This window comes from Seriola dumerili, unplaced genomic scaffold (assembly GCF_002260705.1).
Source record: "Seriola dumerili isolate Sdu_G_001 unplaced genomic scaffold, Sdu_1.0 BDQW01000110.1, whole genome shotgun sequence".
Classification (NCBI taxonomy): Eukaryota; Metazoa; Chordata; class Actinopteri; order Carangiformes; family Carangidae; genus Seriola; species Seriola dumerili.
Genome location: NW_019174365.1, coordinates 6,375,525 through 6,398,530, shown reverse-complemented (window position 1 = coordinate 6,398,530; position 23,006 = coordinate 6,375,525). Strand labels below are relative to the sequence as shown.

The 23,006-nt window shown below is 41.0% G+C and overlaps 1 protein-coding gene across 3 annotated transcripts in view; it reads left to right on the top strand.

Moving 5' to 3' along the window:
- Positions 1–23,006, top strand: part of ripor2 (RHO family interacting cell polarization regulator 2) — a 79,933-nt gene that overhangs the window by 1,116 nt on the left and 55,811 nt on the right. Inside the window, exon 1 of one of the 3 annotated variants that reach the window (XM_022747238.1) lies at positions 5,750–6,062. The exons of 1 other annotated variant lie outside the window; for it this stretch is intronic. In XM_022747238.1, coding sequence (XP_022602959.1) covers positions 5,984–6,062 — 79 coding nt within the window. In that variant the 5' untranslated portion in view covers positions 5,750–5,983. Of the gene's footprint in view, positions 1–5,749; positions 6,063–19,861; positions 19,941–23,006 lie in introns of those variants that run through there. One more of the 3 variants, XM_022747241.1, reaches the window with a different exon arrangement.

Sequence of the window (23,006 nt, the reverse complement as noted above, 5' to 3'; positions counted from 1 at the left end):
TTCAAGTAGTTTTCTCATCCGTCTCCTCCTTAAACTTCCTCCCTTACATCCAACTTTTCATGTATTTGAAATCTGTGCGCTGGCCTGGGGTGACCTGCTGTCCAACGTGCACTTACTCCTCCTAGTTCCCTGTACTCGGAAATCCAGTTTCCACAAGATTTATGAATCGGCTTTTTGTGTAGCAACAATATCCTGTGTGTTGGGTGTGTTCTTCTCTTTTTATTCAAGCTTGTACTTTTTATAGTTTCAATGCTTGTTTAAATGTTTCTTTACATGTTCTGCAGTTCTTTGACTGAAACATGCACTACAGAGAGGTTTATCATATTATTGCTATAATAGCAAGCATCGTCAAAATCTTAAAAATCACATTTTGGTCCTTTTAGAAATTAGATTTTTTGAAAATAAAGTTTGTAAAATGTTATTTTTGATAAATCTCATCTAAACTGTAAGAAATAAAATGCTAGTGGGAAATTGCCCCAATTTATGTATTTTTTGTTGGCGTGAAACTACTCAAATTTTAATATACACAGTTGAAAAAATTTATGAACCAGCCTATTAAATATCCAGCAAGTCTTTATTTTTAGAATTTAAACGCCCTTCATGTTGCTGATAGCCTCAAATTCCCTGAAAAAACAAGGACGTGAACTCAGTCACGTCAATAGCTGCAATGTTTTCTGCACTCCCTGGCGTGCAAAGAATAACATAAATGACCCAAATCCTGTTGTGAACATTGATAATTTTACTTTGGTGCATGATGTCAGTTTAAATGCAACCATACACAGCAGGCCTAACTGTTTTCTAAACCAAGTCTGAAAAACTCTCATATAATTACTAGCTGTGACAACGTGTGTGCGTGTGTGTCATCATGGCAAATGTCCTAGAGACACTTACTGTAGTGGAAACTACCACAGAGGCAGTTTTCAGTACTTTGGCAGGTGTTTATATGTCTGTCTGTCTGTCTGTCTGTCTGTCTGTCTGTCTGTCTCTGTCTGTCTTTCTGTGGACAGACATTTTTTTCATGACAGCATCACATTTGTGCAAAACAAGTCATGAAACTGAGTACTCATTACTCATGTAGTAGCCTAATACTGAGTATTCGTGGGTCAGAACGTCAACATGTTGATGGGTGTCGCAGCTGCTGTTATCCTACGGCCAGATAGTCCCTAGTTGCTTTTCATATTTAATCAGGATTTACATATAGAACTGTTTGATCTAAAAGAGCTGTGGAACTTATAGGTTGCGAGAAGTTAGCTTGATTGGATGTTCTGTGTACTTTGGTGTATGTGGAGATGTCTTCCAGCCGGTCAAAAGAAATTAAATAAAAATCTAAATGTATATTTCTAATGCAGGAATTCTGTTGTCTGATGCTAATTACTTTCTCTAGTTTTCTAGTGTTTTATGGCCATTGAAGCATCTGTGCAAGAGGCTGCATACTTGCAAATTAGCTAGCACCATAGAATTAGCCTGGATGCTAATGAGTTGCTGCTTCCATGCTAATGACTGATATTTTAGTCCACAGTAACAGGCGGTGTACTGATGCATATTGTCAGGGCCAGAAGAGTGAGTGTGTAGGAGGCTGAGGCCGCCTATTCAGCCTCCTGGGATACTCATCATCTGGCTCGATTCAGATGCCAAAGAGCTCCATTGTTTGACCCCATTCAAACAACACCATTGTACTGAGCGGGTCTGATTGTGCTACTCTTTGCAATGCCGGAGTAACAACTGTGTTTGTGGTGTGTGTGTGTGTGTGTGTACGTACTTGTCTGTGTGTCTGTGCTGTGTTTTGGTGGCATTGTGTGTGAATGTTCAGCATTATTATATGAACGTGTCAGTGTCTGTTTGTGTGTGTGTGTGTATGTGTGTGTGTGGTATTGTGTGGTAGCAGCCCAACAGCATGCGTTTGCATTTCCCGAAGCAGGGGGTTTTCTCTGCTGGTGACAACAATGTAACCCAGTCATTGAAATGCAGCAGGGCAAATGCAGCCCAAACGTGACCCCGTTTTGTGGAGCTGCTGCCTGGAGCTCATGGTCAGAAGCTGCTGCTGCTGAGGGGGGAAAAAAAGTAATTGAAATGTCTGTGAATGCTCAGATTTGTAACCTTTTCATAACATTGTCCTCTGTGGGTTTAATCACAGACATATTTTGCACATAAATCATAATACAGTCATCAGAACATGTGACGATTATAGCAATGAACAGATGGGAGTGGGGCGTATCTGCAGAAGACAGTGGGCTTTGATTTGCCCGTGTCACTGTTCTGTATGTGAGTGTGTTTTCTGTTTACTTGCCTGTATGACCAGTGATTCTCCTTCCCAGCATCATGTTTCTAGGATCAGAGCAGTAAGTCAAAATGTCCCTGCTGTGGTTCTGTTGTTAACCACCAGATTGGCTAGTGAGCATTAATCATAACTGTACGTTTTTATGTAGCTCTGTTTGCAAGTAGAACTTTTGGAAAAATACTATATGGAAATAATTTGTGGGAAAAATTTCACTTTACTTGAATAGATCACACTGCATCTGTTTGATTCCAGATTGTTCTTTACGTACAGTCACCACTTTCTTTTATTTCCTGTTGCTGCTCCTTCACTTTGATCAGGATATGTCCTGGTATATGATTACCAGCGTCTGAATTGTAAAGCTTCAACTGTCTTCTACCACTGATTTGTAAGGTGCAGACTCTTTTCTGCCACTTCTCATTTTGGATTAGTGAAATCTGTGAGTGGTGTTTCTTTCCATACTGTCAGCTGGGTGTTTTCTTGTCCCACCCTGCTCGGTGTGAGACACAGTCTAAAGGGACCTGCTCTTTATGTATGTGTGTGTGTATGGACGTCTTTCTATTAGGACTGCAGCTAACATTTACTTTCATTATCAATTAATCTGTCGATGATCTTTTCTGATGAATAGAATCATTAGTTAATTTAATGTCAGAAAATGTCCATTTCTAATTTTCTTTTCTAACCCCAAAATATTAAGTCTACAATGATATAAACCAGAGAATAGCAGCAAACTGAGAGAACCTGAGGGATCATAAATAAATGAAGATTAATCGATTATCAAAATATCTGACAGTCAAGTAATTGATTAACTGATTAATCGTTTACACCTTAGTTTACATGACTCTCCTTGATTCTGTCAGGTGAAGAGGCTCTTGTGCCACTTGCAGGATACAGCTTGAGTTATGCTTCTCCAAGTAGGGGACAGAGACGTTCATGTAGCTGGTTATTGTATGAGTTTTAGTTTTAGTTTTTTTTTTCGTTTCTGTTTCAAACCCACTTCCCGGCAGGAGTTGCACTAACAAATAATGTTGCTTAACTCACAGATTGTGTTGTGCACATTGGCTCCTCTGCAAGCTACTGTTGCCTATAACACCCTTCCCTATATGGGTTCACAGAGATGTTTGCTTTTATATTTGGAGAGGCACTGTTCCAGTTTTAAACAGCATAATGCACACATTCATGTGCACACACACACACACACACACACACACACACACACACACACACATTGATGCACATGCAAATATTTTTACTGTTCTTAATGTCTCCACAGTGCAACCATATTTTTGACAAATGTCAGTAATCCAGTAAAAGATCTTCACGTTCAGTAAGTTCATCTTTTTTGCTGCTTTATAAAGAGCGACTTGTGTGAGTGTTTTGGGTTGTGGTGGCCAAAGCAGTTCCAAGCCCCTTCTTTAAAACAGTTTTACTTCCAGTTTTAGCCATCGTCACAGTTTTGGTTCCTGCCTCAGTCTGACAGACAACATGCAAACCCATGAGTACACTCTCTGTCAAACCAATACAACCAAACACCTAACTGTTGTCAGTTTCTCACACCACCCTTCTCAATGACCTCTGACATATTGGAATTGGTAAGCACAGCTGTTAACACAGCAAATTATTCAAAACAACAGAGTAAAAATGTTCTTGACATGTATTCAGACCCACATCCCACCTCCTGATAGATGTGATGCATCTGCATTGTCTGGACCAGTCTCTGTGAAAATGAGTTTGTCTCCAGGTTCGTTCCCTCGAGCTTTGGCCTTAAAGGAGGGTGGTGGCAGGGGAGAGGAAGTCTGAAGGAAAAGTGATAATGAACCGACTAGAGGCCTAGTTTCTATTTTGGTTGGGAATTGGTTTGTCTAAATGGGATGTGAGTCAGAGAAACTGCACAGTAAAGACAGATGGAGGCATGGTGTGACAAAAGAGGATGAAAATTCTGTGTCTGGCTCCTTTTTTGACTTTTCATCTGAGAATAAAATTAAAGGTCAAAATGAGAGAGGACTTGTCTTGTTACCAATAATTTGGGTCTGGACATGAAATGCTTGAGAGATACTGGTAAGGGGCCTCCTGGGGTTGGTGCAACCCTCTTAAAAAGCACAATGAAAACTATTTCAAAGTCAAAAAGTAGACTCACTCTGCCCATGATTGGCTGGAAGGTTTGTCATTACACATGACAAGAGTTTGGATTTTTGTTCACAAATTGCACCCTATTTGTTTTGGGTCACTTGTACCAAAAAGGCCTCAGCGATAATGCAACGGTGCTTAAGCTGAATAACAGTTATTTTTAACTTATGTGTGTGCTGATTTTGTCAGACGACGTCACGGTTATAAAATCAGGATTTTAGCAGCAGCTTGAGAATGGCTCGGAAGTGGCTGCTGTTTAACATGTAGTCCTAACTGGCTGCGTTTCAGTCACTATTTCAAACTTGTTTCATTGTCTGAAATCAGAAACAGAAAGACACGTAAATGAAAAGAGCTTTATTGGGAACTCAGCCATCTTAAATAGTTCAGCCATGTACTAGGTTTTGACCAAGTCTTGTTAGATATCAGACTATCGTATTAATAAATGCGTTCAAGTTACAGAACCAATAATAAGTTTTTCTGAATACAAGCCAGCAGCAAACTGAATATGTTCCACTCCAGAATGATAGAAGATTCTTTGATGTTTCTAGAAATATCTTTGAAAGAGGAGTACGTGGTGTCAAACAGCCTGCAGAGCTGTTCAAAGTTTGGCTCGTGTTTGTGTTTCTGAAACACAGATGCTTAGCTGTGTGACTAAAATGTAGTCTAAAGCAAACGTCTCAAATGTAAAAACTGTGATTACGTGAGAGGTACTCCCACAGTGTCTGAATCGGAGCAGGCGAGTGTGTTTACTCGCTGCGTCCTGAGCAGCACCATGGAAACTTTCAGCAGCAGCAGACGACACCAGGCGTTATCAGCGACGCCGAGGCCTCCTCAGTGTGGGACGAGTGAAAAAATAGAGGGAGCAATCAGTGTGGTCCCATGATTCCTAGTGAGCTGTGAAGGAATGACAAGTAGGGTCAACCTCACATCTCAGATGCCATGCTACGTACACACAAACAAACTCACACACACACACATATTTTCACACCCTTTTTGCATGTCTTTGCTGGCTCAAAATATAAAATCTAATTATTCCTGTTGATCACCAGGAACCGGAGCTGACTCACAGCAGAGAGAACATACTGTGCATATGGGCACACACACACACACACACACATGCAGACACACATGTACACACACACATGCACACACACATGACTGACCCTCCCCATACTGTACACACACATGCGCACACTTATGCATACAAGTGCTCTACAGCACACTCTCACTTCAGCTTTACACAGGATGTTATGAAATCAGCACTGCTGCTGAAACTTAGTGAAGGTCGCTGGGAGTCCTCTCTCTCACCCAAACACCCACACACACACACACACTCACACACACTTCACCTGGCACTTACACACTCACACACACATTCCTGTGTAGGGAGCTGAAGCTCAGCTCAGTCCCAGTCCTCTCCTACTCGAGCGAGGAGCCTGCCGGTGATCGGACTGTCGCCTGAAGCGAAGAGGCCGGGCCGGTGTTGATTCAATTTTACAGCCCAGTCACTCTCTCTGAAGCTCCGATTAGTCAGCCGAGGGAGACGAGGGGGAGAGAAGGAGAAGAAGAAGAGGAATAGTGATGGCTATGACCGACATTGCAGAGGATGACCTGGATGAGATGATGCGTGAAGAAGCGGAGGATGTCTTCTATGAGGACGGTAAGCTTGCCAAGGGTCAGTTGTGGAGTATGAGAGAGCAGGCGTGGGTTTACAGGTGGGCTGTGGCTGAGACAGCTGCTGGAGGATTACAGCACGGTCAGAGTGGTTGGTTTGTTTGTGACTTGTGGTTGTGATCAGGGTTAAGAAGAGGGTGATGGTTGAAGTGTGGCCCAGAGGGATCTCTTCAGCTGTGTAGGTGGGGTTGTTTGCTGTATGGTTGTGTAGGCACTGATACACACACTGATGTTAAAAAAAATCACCAATAATTGATTTATCCTACTGTAGAAGAAAGCAGAAATGTATGCCACTTGTGAAAGTCACTATGCAGTAGTTAGTTTAGTCAGAGTAATTAATACTTGTAATGAGAACTCCATGATTTTTGTCTCCAGGTCCCCTTTTGCAGGAGCTCTGAGCAGAGTTTGTATATAGATTTTTCAACTTTTACCCTTTTTTAGAAAGCAGACAGGAGCTGTGCCCTCTGCAGTGTGGGCGTTCTTGTATAACAGGCAGATGTTTTTAACCAAGCATTATGCACCACAAGAGAATCTTTTCAACATGTACATTGTGTGAGAGTTTGTTATTTTAAAACCAGCTGTAATCATTAACTACAGGCAGTTGGACCCGAAGGATGAGCAGTAGAAGCATCAGTCAGCAGGACCTGACTAATAATTATTCACAGGCAGAAAAAAAACAGGGATGTGCTGTCAGGTTATGTAATAATTTGAATATTGTCTATTATAAAAATATTGTTTATTTTGGGAAAATATGCTCATTTGCTTTCTGGCATTAGAGTTAGATTAGAAGACTTATACCACTCATACCTGTAGGTTAAATACATGCCACAGACAGCAGCCAGTTCACTTAGCTTTAGCATTAAGTCTAAAATCAGGGGGAAACTGCTAGCTTCGCTCTGTCCAACAGTAACAAAATCCATTTACCAGCACCTCTAAAGCTCTTTATTTAACATGTTGTATTTTGTGAATATCTGATTTTTGTTATCAGTCAATATTGTCCCTATATTATATTCCTTTACCTCAGATGAAATTGTACCCTCTTTGAAACACACACACCAGTGGCAAAATGTTCACTTACATTTATTTTGAACCAATTTCACAGTTTCAGTGTAAATTGTTCTTCTCCAGCTCAAAAAAACATTCTCTTCAGCACTCAACCGCACACACACACACACACACACACACACACACACACACACGCACACGCACACACACAAACGCTCAGAGCTCTAAGTGCTCTGCCATGTATTATCTTTAAACCTGTACAGAGAAGTGTTTAATTGCGCTTCATCTGCTTGCACTGTACACATTGCAACACCATGGTATTAAAACATTTTAACATATAGTATATCTAAGCTCCATACAGGCTTTAAGTGCTCTGCAGCAGCTCCTCAGATGATGAGTGGACAGTGAGCAGGAAGATATTCCCAGATATTGCATCATTTGGTGTGTAATGTATGTTAATGCCTCCATTGACCCACTTCTGACTGAGATGTGACGTTCTCTTTAAACAACACAGCCAGGAGGTACGCAGCCAGATGACTCTCTGCAACAAACCAGCCAATCACAGCATCCAGATTTATACAGAGGCTGGCCAGCAGGCATCAGTGTGTTTATTCATAGACTCAGCTGAAGGTTGCAGAATATGGATCACTTATATTTTCTGTTCTAATTAGCTCTTTGGATTAGTCATGGAAATTAGACTGTGTGTGTTGTGTTGAATATTTAAATATTTGATTCTTATTGGTGCTGAATGCAAATTTATCACCACTGGCCTATTTTCTTTCTAAATCATTAGTTTCAACATTAGTAGTGGATGTGTAAATCTTTGAGTTTTTCTACCCACAAAATTAGAATTTAGCGTTGAATGAGCTCACTTTGAAGTGTGTGATTTTGCAATAGTTTTATGGACCCCACATGGAGTCACAAGATGTAATTAAGATGTCTCCAGATGACTCCTGGTCATATAAAAAAATATAAAAAATCATGGTTTTCTCTAGACTTATATTTCTTGTGAAATACAAAATATTAAAAACTAAATATTCAAATGAAACAACATGAGAAGGGAAAACCTTCAAATGAAATTCAAGTCATGGAGATGCAACCTTTATCGAGCTGTCATGAGCAGACACGGCTTTGCATTTAGGGGTCTCAAGAAAAAAAATACAGCCACACTAGCAGCTAGCTTTGGGTTAACGCTAACATTAGCATCCTGAAATATTGACAATGCTACCATACTGATATTGAGTAGAGGTAATGTTTACCATGTTCACCATCTTTGTTGAGCCTGTTAGCGTGCTAATATTTGCTAATTAGCACGGATACACCTGATCATTATCTGATCACCTGATTAATATTGAGGGCAAAGGTAAAGCCTAGAGGCCCTGAAGAAAGCACCACACTTTTATTACCACAACTGCAAGCATGACCTACATGAAGCACTGACCTCAGAGTTACTGTAATAAAGAGGGAGGAGATCCGCTGTATTAGCTGTCACCTCTGCACTCACAGTGACAATAGTTGTGGTATATAGCATGGCTAGCTTGTCATTACTGTGCTGCTGTCAGTAGAAAACTGAATTATGACCAAAGGAGAACTACTTTTAGCCTGGCCTGACAGACAGCGACAAGCATACTTTCTCCCTCTCTTTATCTGCCTCTCCTCCTCGCTCACACACTCAGCGACTCCAGCTCAGGTCATATAAATTAGAAAAAAGCCTCGGTTATCTTTACTCCACGGGAACAATGTGTTTTAGCTTCATCCCCGCCTCAGTCAGTGCACCCATTTTAGTCAAAGCAAAAAGCAGATGCTTTACAGAAGCATGAAAAGAGACTCGCTGTAGGCAGATTACCATTTTCAAGATATGAAATTTGGGGCACATGTTGACTGGATTGTACCCTCTGTATTTATGAATGTGGTTCCTGCATATAAACAGTATACACATTTCACCACAGAGGTCTGAGTATACTGAGGTGGTGAGTAAATAGTAGGTATGCTGATTTGTGTCCTGATTAAAGGTGCTGTTCAGCCATATTCTGTCAATCACCTTTACTAGTATTTAGCCATGCAGATAGTTTTGGTTTCATTTTGTCCAAGTCTATAACCATGAGGTCTGTGGATTATCCACAGTAACCAGGACACATATTGTGTGTTGTGCCCACTGAAAGCTTTTTCTGCTGGTTGAAGAAACAGTTTTCCAAACATATTTAGAAGGCCAGACTAAGAATGGCGGTATCATCTTCCTTCATAGTGAGATAACTATCAAACGATATAAAAACTAGTGACAGAAAAAGACGGCAAATGTGGATGTGATTGTATTTGAAGTAGTTGTACTACTGTTAATCCACACAATAACAACTCTCAAACTGACACATTTCTTTCACCATTTTCATTGTGAAAACTGCTAAACTGTTGACTGTCCGTGCTGAATGAAAATGGCATCAGTAGTACATATCCCAACTACTGACTGGTTGAGGCAGAAATCTCAGAGACAGAAATCTCAAATCTATATTAGTGACGAGCTACCGCCAGAAGTAGGTGACAAAAAATGTATTTTTGTTTGTGAGGTTTTGTTATTTGGGTCAACTGACCCTTTAAAGATGCTTTGACATGGATGAACATTTTGGCTTTTCAGGTCACTGGGATCCCCAGGCATTTTGGCTGCTGCTGCAGTTGCTGCAGATCATGATCAGATAAAAACTTTCAATTTTTTCTTAAATACTGTAAAGGCAACTTATTTGTCCCTAGTTTGACCGCCATGCATTTGTGAGTGGTTTTTGGAGGATTTTCACAAGCGCAGAGGTCATAATCTTAGAATCTTTATCACTAAGGTACAGGAGAGGCTGTAGAGAGAGATGTTTGCTTTACTGATTGTTCAAATGCAAATGAATAAATTATTGTTTGCAATAGGTCACAGTTTTGTGTTGACATAGGCTTTAATACAAAGATATCTTTCATTGAAAAAAGCAGCTACAAAATAACTGTCAAGCATTGAACTTTGGTTCGATGCTCACCCTGATGATTACCCATGAGTGCCTTCGAAATAACTCCTGCACGAACCCCCATCTGACCTGAATGATTTTATTCAGGGTTCACAAAAACTATAGTCAAAGCTTAAGTGGTTTTACACACATTAGCACAAACACAACTCTGCTTTCTTCCCTTGTTATCACACTTTACCACGGATACACACCTGCACAGCCGCCTTTCTTGAAATGAAAAAGAGACCAAAATAAACACACAATGGCTTCTTTAACTCTTTCTTCCTCCCTATGAGTAATTCAAAGAGCCTGATTTTGCTCTGCTAGTTTACTCATGTGGTCAGCAGTGAAGTAGCAAGCAGTGTGCAAAAGCAAAGTACAAGAGATTAGTGTGTCCCGGAGGAGAGTAGTAGTAAGTAGCAGTAAGGTTTTAATGATAGTAAAAATACAGTTGAGTATGAGATCAATGGTGCCGTGGTCAGAATGAACGGTCAGTGTTTGGTGTCTAAATAAACCAGTATTTGACTAACTGGGTCAGGTCAGAAATCATAAAGAGCTGCTTTGAGTCACAAGTGAGGAGCTCCTGGAAATGTCTCGGCCATTAACACCACAGGACTCGGCTATCAGAGTTCCTCACAGCATCTTGAGTCATATTTATTCTCAGAAACCTTGTAGAAAAAAGGCTTCCTTTGACATGCCAGCCTTTAGAGTCTTTTAAATGTCTTGTACATCTGTGATTTGCAGTTTCATGTGTTTCACCTGGAACTAAATCCCTGTTATCTGATACAGTTTGTTGTGCTAGTTTTGAAAAAGTTTATCTGCTGTCATGCAGGAATGTTTCATATTGTTCCTGTTCTTTGCGCAATAGGATGTGTTTCTACTCCTCCTCTGACTACCAATTACGTTACAAAACCACTAATTGCAGGGCTTAACAGCTATTGTTTTTTGTTTTTTTTTGGTTGGGTTTTTTAAAACTTGCAATGACATATCAATCACTCAGATTTTATGGTAGTTTCCTGCTCGTGTTACACAGATTTTGAGAGTATTTAAGCTACCAAGATGCGGTTTAGATGCATATTTGAATAAATCCTAAAGAGGAGGGGTTGTGTAACTGTGTGAGCTGACAGTACACCTGAATGTGGTTAAAGCTTTGATGTAGTGTTTTCACCTCACTGCTCTTTAAGCCTTCACCTCACGGCTTTTCTGTAATGCTCTTATCTTAACAACACCTGAGATTTAAGGAGTGAACAAATAAACCACAAAACGTAAAGGCACGACACAACATGTAGGCTTATTTTAAAGGCACAGTGTGACGAAAATTAGGTTTCATTTTTCACTGCACAGGAACTTTTCTTGCAAAAAGTAGAAAAACATTCCTCTGGTAATCCAAGAAGCAATGACACCTAACACTATAAAGACAAAGTATCTAGGCTAAAACTTTTCCTGGAAAGTTGTCAACCTATTGGCAATAGCTAATAGCTATGTTGCCAGGTCTTTGTTTACACAACATTGATAGACTTTAATTTTGTAAGTGGCATGCTTTTAAAAAGTTTAAGCCAAATATAACCTCATATATAACCTTTTTAGTGACTTTGAGTTATGTTACATGGGTAAAAGTTACGGGATAACAATTTAGTATGCATCTTTGCTAGCTTACAAGAATAGCACATGCTAGCTAGCATTAACATAAACCAAACCATTTTATTGAAATAAAATATCTTAGATACTTGTGGAGCTAAATTAAAAACCATATACTGCTTTGTGACCAACCTAGTTTATTTGAATTGGTTGTTGTTTTTTTTAACACAACCTTTAAGTTGACAGTTAACATTAGCTCATACTTATGGTAGCTGACTTTAAACTGACATCTGACAGGTTGGAGCATAATTCAGTTAACACATCTATTTTATGCTGAAATGCTCATGCTAAAGAAAAAATGATTAATTTGGGTGTATGTTACAGTCAGAGGTTTGTACACTGCAGCCACACAACTACATCTGTATTTAATTTATGTATTTAATTTATTTATGTATATATTATAATCAAATCACAAACTCAAATGTGAGCTCTGAGGACCTCTCTTTCTATTATCATGCTGATGACATGTGTGTCTCACTTCTACTGTACAAGCTTTCAACTCTTGCCTAGAGGGTGAAACAGGGGACGTACCCCCACCCCCACAACACACACACACACACACACACACACACACGCACACACACACACACACACACACACACGCACACACACACACACACACACACACACGCACACACACACACACACACACACACACGCACACACACACACACACACACACACACGCACACACACACACACACACACACACACAGACACACACACACACAAACACACACACACACACTCACACACGGGACATTAGCATGTTATACAGAGCTCAGAGCTCAAGGAAAAGGCTGCAAGACTAGAAGCCAGGTCAGATTTCACAAATCCATTTCTCTCTCAGTCTCTTGTCTGTACATGCCTTGTGTGGCAAAGCCCAGGAAACAGTATCCTCCTCTGAGCTGACATGGTGCCCACTGAGGCTCAGGATCACAGTGAGCAGCAGAGTCCTGCTCCACCGACTGGAAAGCTGGGAGGGAGATGATTTATTTGCACAGGGAACCATCTGACAGCTTAGTATTTATATATAGATGTATGAGAAAAGATTTGAAAAACTGTGTTACTGTGAAGAATTAAGAGGTATTAGAGATACTCAAACCTTGGTTGAAATCCTTGTATTGCTGTGATGTCTGCTTTTCAGGGGCCTTTGATTATCATGCATGTCTCAAATTATCTAATTCATTTTGAGAAGATGCCTTGATTCAATGTTTGAAGAAGTTTAAATGGTAGTGGATGTTTCTCCAAATGAAGTCAAAATACCATATATGATATAATATAATGTTAGCTTGCCATGTCTAGACTGAAGAGTAAAATGGGCCAATATGTCTGACCTTACACTTGCAGTTTAATGATGAAGTGAAATGGAAAAATATGAAATTGTATTTCACAAAATTCACAATACCCCACCTGAAATTACAAAATGTTATGCCAATCACATTAGACTAAACGGCAAGAAATGTATTTGGCTTAGCATAATCTGATATTTCTTCCCTTTCCGAACAAACATTGCAGCTGCTAAGCTGATACACGCATATTTTTGTCTGTATGCATATAAAAATAGGTCATTGATTTGTACAAGTTTGATATATCTACCCTACTTTAAAACCCAATGAAAAAACATAATTAGAGTAATGAGAATGTCCTGCTAATGAAGTATGATTTGGTAACGTGATCAGGTATTGTTTATTGGGTCTTCATCCACCAAACTTAATTAATTACATCTCTCTTGGTTTGATCTTTACTCTCCTTGATAATAACTTCAAGATCAAATAGGCTCACCTACACCAAAGCTTAGTATAGAAATTCTCATATTGCTGAATATGACTATTTTTTTCAGTAGTATATCATACGAGCCGCAATTCAAATATTTGCCACGTTTATAAATTTCTAAAGAGCTTTCTCGGCAGCAAAAACTCCCCTCGCTCTCAGTCAGTGAGTAACTGGCTCGTCAGTGATGTGATCGTTTTATATGTCATAATGTGATTCAGTGGAAGTGTGTGTCTGATATCAGAGCTGCAGTGGACATTTAGGACAGGATGGGCAGGGTCAGAGCCAATGAGGTTAGAGAATGATCTAAAACTGACTTAATCTATTTGCCCTACTATAAAACACACACACACACAAACACATGCAATGACCTGTCCCTTTTTTAACCTCATATACACAGACGCACACACACACACACACACACACACACACACACACACACACACACACACACACACACACACACACACACACACACACACACACACAGAAGCTTTGTCTTGCGACTTGAACATTAATATACTGACAGTCCACCCACACATACACCTCCACTGTCTGGCCACAGTTGTCGTCTCTGTCCGATACAACATACAGACAGTGCTGTAGTTTGTGCGTCAGTGGCCGCTCTGTGTTGGGAATAGCTCTGACCTGAGGGGACCTACTGTAGCTGGCATATTACTGCTCCGCATCTCCCTCTTCCTGCTTCTGACAGTTGGCTCCACTGACCTACTTTAGCCAAAAGACTCCAACTATTATTATTTTCTGCAGCTTTCACTAAAAGAGAGAAAGAATGGGAGGGAAGACAAAAACAGAGAAAAAAACATCTGTAGGTGAATTTTTAATGGTGCAATGTTCAGTAAGCCAGATGATGCAAGAGAAGAAATCTTTCTTTATTTCTTTGCAGACATATTTCAGCTTCAAGTGTGAACATATCTCTTTTCTGGTTGCAGATGTTTACATGTGGCTTATGTCTGAGATGGCAGTTTCACTGCACTGGTAACCTTTCCTTTTCAGTTCCCACATGGTTACCATGACAGTCTGTGCTGCTGGCAACACTGGGCGTGCAAGGTTTACACTTAGTGGTTTGGAACCTCTCTCACAATGAGGTAATCCTGTTCAAAACACGAAATGTAACAGACCACCCGTGACTCTTCTTGGGGGTATTCAGGGCAGCTGGTCACCAGGGTGTTACTGTCATTATAAGTGATTAAGTTTCAATTATGATAGAGAGAATCAATGCATTTGAATTATTATTAGTGAAATATCCTTAAAGTATTAAAAGTAAAAAATACTGTCTTGCAGAAAATTAATCCCCTTGACTGTAATTTTATTATATATTTTATTGGGCTATTATTACAGAGAATTTGACTTTTTTTGCTGTGTGAGGTTCAGCTAATTTTAACTACTTGATGCACAGTTTATTGTTTAATCTATAACAATGTGCTATAATTTATATGTTTCGAACTTTGATCTGAAAAGTAACTAGAAACTACAGCTATAATGTAAATGTGGTGGAATAATATCTGATATCTAGAGGGGCACATTTATAAAATACTATATGTACTTAGTTAAAATACGCCACTGCTTTTTGGACATACATTCAACAGTGAGAGAGGGTCCACAAAGTGTCACAAATGGCTGCAGATGTATGCAGTCAACAGATAAAGAGCAACATGAACATTTGGAGTCATGTTTCCAGTGAACAGACAAATGTAAATCCAGTACTCATTGATGTTAATGCTCCGTTTTGGTGTCCACCAACTCCTTAGAGAAATATCTGGCTCTTTGTTTGCGAGATGTTTGACTTTCTTCTCCAGCTAGTTGCAACGTATCTGTCAGCTGTTGTGCAGGTAGCATACCATGAGCTTATCAGAGTCTTTTTTTCACAAAAAAATGGATGTGCGGTGGGAATATTGCTGATCAACAAAACAAAACAATGAGATAAAAGAGGCTTGTCAAGTGCCTATATGTAATGAAGAGTGGAATGATATTGTTGGCACCCACCTGCCGTCTGCAGGCCTATGACGTGCCTAAAAGCCCCTCGGGGGAGAGACTCTACCTGCAACAGGCAACCTGTCATTACAGACCAAAGCGCAGCCACAGCACGGAGCTGCGCCACAGGGCAGTATACAGCCTGTAATTGGTTCACCTCTGTACGTCTGACTCAGAGAGACTCGGGATAATATGCGACTTTGTACAGACATATTGAAGCTTTTAATGTATCATTTAGGAAAAGGATACAGTAAACACACCTATGCGTTCACATAATGCATATACATGTACATTTACTAAGTATTTCTTTGTGTGTCGATGCTGTAAACAAAAACAAGAGATGAGTTAAGAATGTCAGAATTTCACTTTGGCATTTACAACTGGGAAAGTCCAACAATGAGTCAACCTAAACAGGGCTGGTAACCTGAGAAGAAGTGGCACTCAGCATTTTCCTCTGATATTTCAGTGCCACACACTCTCACTCTGATTCACACACACCACACACACACATACACACACACACACATCGTCAGCTGTGCCTGTACATCCCTTAGCCTTGACCTTCCTGTCCTCCAGTCATGTGGCCTTTCTGACTCATCTTGGTTTAGTGGTCAGACGAGGTTGGACAGAAACAAAAAAAAAAAATTATAGAGAGAAAAAGGAAAAGAAAAGCAGAAACATAAAGACGTAGGATGAAGGACGCACTGTAAATGCTTAACTGGATAAAACAGAGAAGAATTGGATATACAGCGAGGGACAGGATTGGTTTCAATGCCACGCTACGTGTGGAGCAGGGGGTCGGAGGTGGTGACCAACAGCAGTGGTGGCTGGTATGGAAGAAAAAGAACTACACTGCTGGGAGGTCAGTGGGAATTGGTTTCATTCATACCTCCTGTGTATGAATGACTGTGTATATTAAATAGATGTAGGTCTTTGCACTTACACTAAGGTCTCTTACTGCACTGAAGCTTTAATGATGTCCCTCACTCGTATCGCTTTGGATAAATGCATCTGCCAAATGAGGTATTAAATGTAAGTGTGTGCATTTATAAATGGGGATGTTTACCTGTGGACGTACAGTGCTGTCTATATATACCCAGCGGTCTACAATTATGGTTCATACAGTTGGTTGAGCACAGACAGCAGTAAACAGGTGGTTTTATTGAGGGTCTGGAACATACTGTATAAAACTCAGAGACTGAACAAGATTTTGATGTCTTGCTTGCTTTTAGTGAGTTGGACCGCCCCAGACATGGGAGGAGGAAAGCAGAGATATCGCTGCAACCTCACTTTGATGAAGAAATCTTCTGAAATGGGCCTCTATTTTTTTGTCTCAGGAAAGGAAAACAGGGTTTCTGGAGTGGACTTGATATTTTGGAAACTTGCTGCACACTTTTTTAAAATGAGTGAGGTTGCAGGTGTTACATGATAAGAGCAGGTATGAATAATCTGCCTTTGTGTTCTTGGATACGGGACATGAACAGTAGATTTTCTGTAACAATAAGAATGTAGAATTTCCATCACATATTGTTGTGATATTTGTGTATTACAATATCAACATTTATTCAGTAAGCTGATAAAGTCATGTTTCCTTTCATTTCATTGTGACTTTAAGTCTATCTTTGTGGAATTTCTTTGAACTGAAAACAGGAGAGTACAACAAGGAAGGAGGACAACACAGTTCTGACATTAAAGTTTGTTCAAGCTAAATTACCTGTTGCTGTGATTCTGATCGGCAAAGTCTATAAATAGTTGGTTATGTATCTGTGTGCATGCGAGTTTGATATACAGTTTATGTGTGCATGGTCTTCTCTTGTGTGTGTGTGTGTGTGTGTGTGTGTGTGTGTGTGTGTGTGTGTGTGTGTGTGTGTGTGTGTGCATGCAGGGAATGTGTATGTGAGCACTCGTTCTCCTGTAAATATAGCCGCTAGTCAGGGGCTGCGGATGACAGCCATAATTACAGGCTGAGCTGTTCAGCAGCTGAGAGTCTAGGAGGAAGAAAGAGGAGTGCGTGTGCACGCAAGTGTGTGTGTGTTAATGTTTGCTGAGGGGGTTATGGAAACCCTGCAGAGTTCCCTGAACGTGTGATTTCATCGTACAATGAAAGTAGGATTCAGCCTGAAGCAAAAATACTGTACGTCTCACTGTGGCTTTACATTTTTTAGAAAGTTTGACTCTGCAAAGAACATTGAACAAGTGAGCAACAGGTGGACCAATTACAGCCACATTAAGAGAGAGAGAGACTAGGACAGAAAAGATCTGGTATGGGGTCAGGTTTTTAAGGTGGCTAACTGAATTTATTTGGCAGCTTCAGGTGGGAAAATTCACTGACTGACAAAACGTGAATCTCCTGCTGATGTTTCTTCAAACTGTAAGGAAATACAGAGCTCAGAGTATCTCCAAAAGTGTTGAACTATTCCTTTGAAACGTTCACTGCCTTTACAACTGTGTCTTTCATTTATTTTTCCTCTGAATCTTTACTTTCTCCTCTGTCCATCATCACCTTTCTCGATTGACTCTCCCATCCACCACAGCTGAACCACCAGCAATAAGATCATCACTGCCCATTTAACAGATGTCCCAGTGTGAACGTTCATTCTTGACCTTGGAAACTGCAGTTTGGCAAAAATAATCCTAATTTAGGTTTTTTTCAGAGATTTTATCAACAAAAAGTTAATTTTTCAAGCTGAAGCTGTAGTCACACTGAAGCTGGAGGGGTGACTGCATGAAAAACCCTGTGTTTGAGATTAATCATATCAATGAGTCATTATGAAATCCCCTCCTATACTAATACCAAACTGATGGATTAAAAGGGGCAGGCCATTTTCTGCTCCCTTTGCTTCTTGGAAGGGTGAACTGAATTGGATTTGTATGGACTCAGCGGAACAGCATATCCACTTATGGAGGGCAATTATGCTGGCAGGAGCACTTCAAGACGAGTCACTCTTCATAAGTCGCACCACGGAAATGTATTTTCCTTCAGCAGCATCGGTGTGTTTCTAAAGATGGAGGCGTTTGTCTTCCTCATGGTTCCCCTTCCATGTAATTCAATTTGTTTGTTGCTTGCTGTCCAGGGAAATGCACTCGCTGTTAACCCACTTGAGGCGAACTGATTGCAATGGTAATTTTCGGAGAAGTGCCCCCCCACACACACACACACACCTCCCCACCATTGTTTTAAAGCTGTGTAATCACAGATAATCGCACTATGGTTTCCACAACCTGTCAATACATCTACAAGGAAAAATTCAACTTTTTTTCATATTGGCTCTTGTTGAGGAATGATCCGGTTAAGAGGTCACTCTTCAATTCAATTCAACAACTCCATTCAGAAGTTGGGTTTATTGTCCAAGTGAGCGTGGAGGCTCTAAATTTAAACCTACAAGGCTGAAAAGCTATCCGCTCTCTCTCTCCTAAAAATGGCCCTGCTCCGGTCCATACTACAGCCGCACAGAGAAATATTACAGACAGTTCATAAGGTGACAGCTGCTTAAATCTGGTGCTCAGATGGGGTCCCCCCTCCCCAGGCTGGACTTGTGTGCAAGTAGAGCAGAGACGGACCAGCTATAATGCCTGTAGCAGAACTACACAGGCTACAGTGTATGTGTGAGCGGTGTTATAGCAGATGCTGAGGTCATGTCACCAGCATTTTTTGGAACATAAGGCTGAGGCTTTAAGTCGCTTGAAGGGTAGTGAGAATGTCTTTATTATCAGTTTTTAGAATAGCTTTTCACAACACTCACAAAAAGGTCTTTATGCAACTCATTGTATGATTAATTTTGATGGGCTTGTACAGTCTCAAATACTTGTTTCCCTCTTATAAAAGAAGTAGGCTACAAGCCCATTGTAAAAAGTGTAAGAAAAATTTTGCCATATTGGATTCTTTAAATTCATCATGCCAATAAAGCTTGATGTGACATGATTGGTTTTATGAGACAGACAGACAGACAGACAGACAGACAGACAGACAAAGAGAAACAGGGCACGCTCCAAGCCTAATTTATGCTCTCAGGTGGCGTGCACAGACATTCACGTGAACGCGCAGACCCAGCCACTCACACAAGGGAGAGTTGGGGGTGGGAGGCGTGGGGGGTACAAAACAGAGCGACCCCGCCCTCCCCGTGACATCCTCAGCCTCTCATTGGCTCGCGGTTGATCGGGAGGAGCGCTGCAAACACAAACTGGAATGTGTGTTGGGGGTGTGGGGGGGCGCTCAGTGTTTGCTGCTGTGTGGACGGACGCTACGTCGAGACTTTAGCAAGGAACAGACGTCGAACACCCATCGCTCATTCAGGCGGTCGGTTCATCCTTATCTTGGGATTGAGAGACTCTTTCTTTTTATTTGCATCTTGAACAGCAGTAAGATATCCGCACTTTTTCTTTTCTTTTCTTTTTTTTTTCTCCTTTGCGCATGGATGGAGAGGCGCAGGTAGACGGGCAGAGACGCCACTGAGGAGCTACTTGTGTGAAGTTTTGGAGAGGTGAGTCAAAGCATCGCCCGGTGCAACTTTATGAGGGATGAATACGGTCAATAAAACAGGCTTGGTGGTGCAGGGAAGAACTCTTATCTCCCGGTGGAGGAGAAAGGCTTGTTCTCCGGGGCAGTGGGTTAGTGGATCAGAGCGAGGCGTGAACTGATTTCACCGAGATAAACTCACATAAACAACCAATAATCTGCCATTTAAGTAGAATTTCCCTGATATAAATCCAAGATGATTCAGCAATATTAAATGCACGTTAACACGATGTCTTGATGTTGGTTTCATAATTCCCTGTTAATATAATAATTTAGGGAGTTGAACTCAAAAACTGCTATAAAATAAAAGATTTGGTAAATGCAGCACACAGTGTTTTGGTGTGATTAGTCTACTTGTCAGTGAGTCCCTTTGACAGATGATGTACTGTGAGCAGTGTCTGCCCTTGAAGGCGTTTTGTGTTTGCTGGACACGCGTGAAACAAGTTTGAATGGGAGACAATGTTATTGTGAAGCATCTGTCAGTGTGTGTGTGTGTGTGTGTGTGTGTGTGTGTGTGTGTGTGTGTGTGTGTGTGTGTGTGTGTATCCGTGCGTGTGGGTGTGTACTTTTCCTGACGGGAGAGGCACACTCGTGATGCTGCATGTGAAATGTGAGAGAAAGCAGGTCAGTGATTTTAAAAATGGCCCTCCAGGTTTGTTGAGGAGGATGAGGGTCAAAGGGCATCAGTCTTTTGTCATGTATTGTACACTGATACCACCTACAGTGGATCTGGCAGCTGAAGCAGAGCAGATAAACACAGCAGCAGCAGCAGCGGAGTCTGTGAAGTGAGCAGCCTCCACTGTTCTGTCAGGAGATATTTCCAATCGTTATCAGCTTTTCTACCTGCCAGATGGTCTGCAAATCACTTATTTTGGAGAAAAGTGTTGATATTTTAAAATCTGCTCCTCTGTAAACGCCTGCCAACTGAGATGACGTTATCTTTTCAGCTGCATGTACTCCAAGTTGATCAAAAACAACAGTTTCCCCCCCCCTAGATATCACAAGCTCTCATTTCTCAGTCAGTTCCAGTGCACTTGAAAATAAAAACAAAACGACAGGAAAATCTTTCGCCCAAATAACCATGCAGCTTGCAGCGAGGCTTTTCCCTCGGCTGCTCATGCTGTTTCTGAGGAAGAAAAAAAAAAAGGCGTTTTTCAGGGCTAAATGCTCTTTCAGTGCCGCGCCAGGCTGACTTTGATATGGTTAAGTGGAAGTGCTTTGCTTCCCTGCCAGCCTGTTTGGGCCGTGGTTAAGCTGTTTGAAGGGGGCTGGAGACGAGGGGGTAGTGTGTTTGTGCCAAGCCGAGACGGGCTGCAGGGATGCAAGACCAGCGTCTGTTCCCAGACTCTCACACACAAGCTCTCCCTCACCTTCTCTCTACTTTGCCCCAGCCGGCTTTTCATTCCCTGCATCTGCTCTCACAGTCTTGGCCTTTTTTTGTTTTTCCCTCTCCCTCCCTTGTTTCAGTCTCTCTCTCTCTCTCTCTCTCTCTCTCTCTCTCTCTCTCCATCTTTCACTTTCTCTGTCTCACACATGCGGGGACAAGCACACACACACACACACACACACACACTCACACGCACACACACTCACTCACTCACACACTCATTTCCTCCTCTTTCTCTCCGAAGCCTCATTAAAGAAATTATGGCCGTGTGGTTTGGAGGAAATTCAGACGCTCTCTCGTTTTGTTGGGTTTTCCCCCAAACTACTAAAACACAACACTACAATGTTGACGTAAACTGAATGTGATTTTTAATTAATGTGAGCATCACCTGAACACTGTTGGGCAGGGTAACCAAGAGCTATTACTAACAGTTATCTTCATTATGGATGATTTTCTTGACTAAGCGCTCTGTCTATGAAGTGTCTGTTTCTGTTGTTTTTCGAGTCCAAGCAGATGTCGTCTTGTATCCACCCAAAAGTCCCGGATCCAAATATAGTCAGTTTACTACCGTGTAAGACGAAGAAAAACACCAAATCTTTGCATTTGAAAAGCTGGGACTGGAGAACATTTGGCATTTTTGCTTGAAAAACTACCAGAAATGATGACTCAGTTATCAACTGAAGTCAAAACATCATGTTGATAATGATCAGTACAGTAATTCTATTTGCTCAGTTTTTACCCCGTGGCAGCGATATTGAGAAACATCTTAATATCCAGTGGCTCATTTGATTGAACCCTATGAGTTGTGTTGTCAAGGCTTTTCAACTTTACAACCTATTTAGACAGAAACTCAAATATTTCTTTAGAACAATGACTTTTTCCTGGTGAAATTGTCTCATTCTGGTTAGTGTGGTGAACTATTACTCATCAGGATTTAGGCTCCAAACTGTCTTGCTCAGGTCCATAGCTTAGAGAGTTAAAAGAAAACATCTCTCCTGAACTTTGTGTGACTTTTTAGCCATGCTCGCGGCATTGCTCTAGGAATGGAAATGTTGGTCGGTCAGCCCACCACTTTGGTCCAGACTGAAATAACTTAACAACTTGTCAAGTTATGGTTGCTAGACAATGTATTGTGACTTTGGTGATTGTTTGACTTTCTGCCTTGGGGCGTCTGCTGGTCAAAGCAGTGATAGAGCTCAACAACAACTTGATGGATTTTCATTCATGGTTCCCAGACGATGTATCCTAATGACTTGATTTTTCCTCCAGCACCACCATAATGTTGATTTTTGGTTGTTATTGAAACACAGCTTTTTACTTGATTACTGTGAGATTTGCTCCATACATTCACAGTTACCAGAGGATGAACTGTAATAATTTTGATCCTTCACCTTTCCTCCAGTACCATCATCAGGTCATCATTTCAGTTTGGCCAATATACCTGCAGAACCAATGACATAATTCAATAGAAGCAGATTATGAAGGCTAAAAGAACGACAAAGAGGGAGGAAAAATATGAGCTGGGGGTGCATTGTGCCCGCAGCCATGATAAGGAATCAGCGCTTTTAAAACATATCGACGTCTCACATGTGAGCACTTGACCTTTTCCTTTCCTCTGAAACACCCACTTGCAGTTCTCGGGAA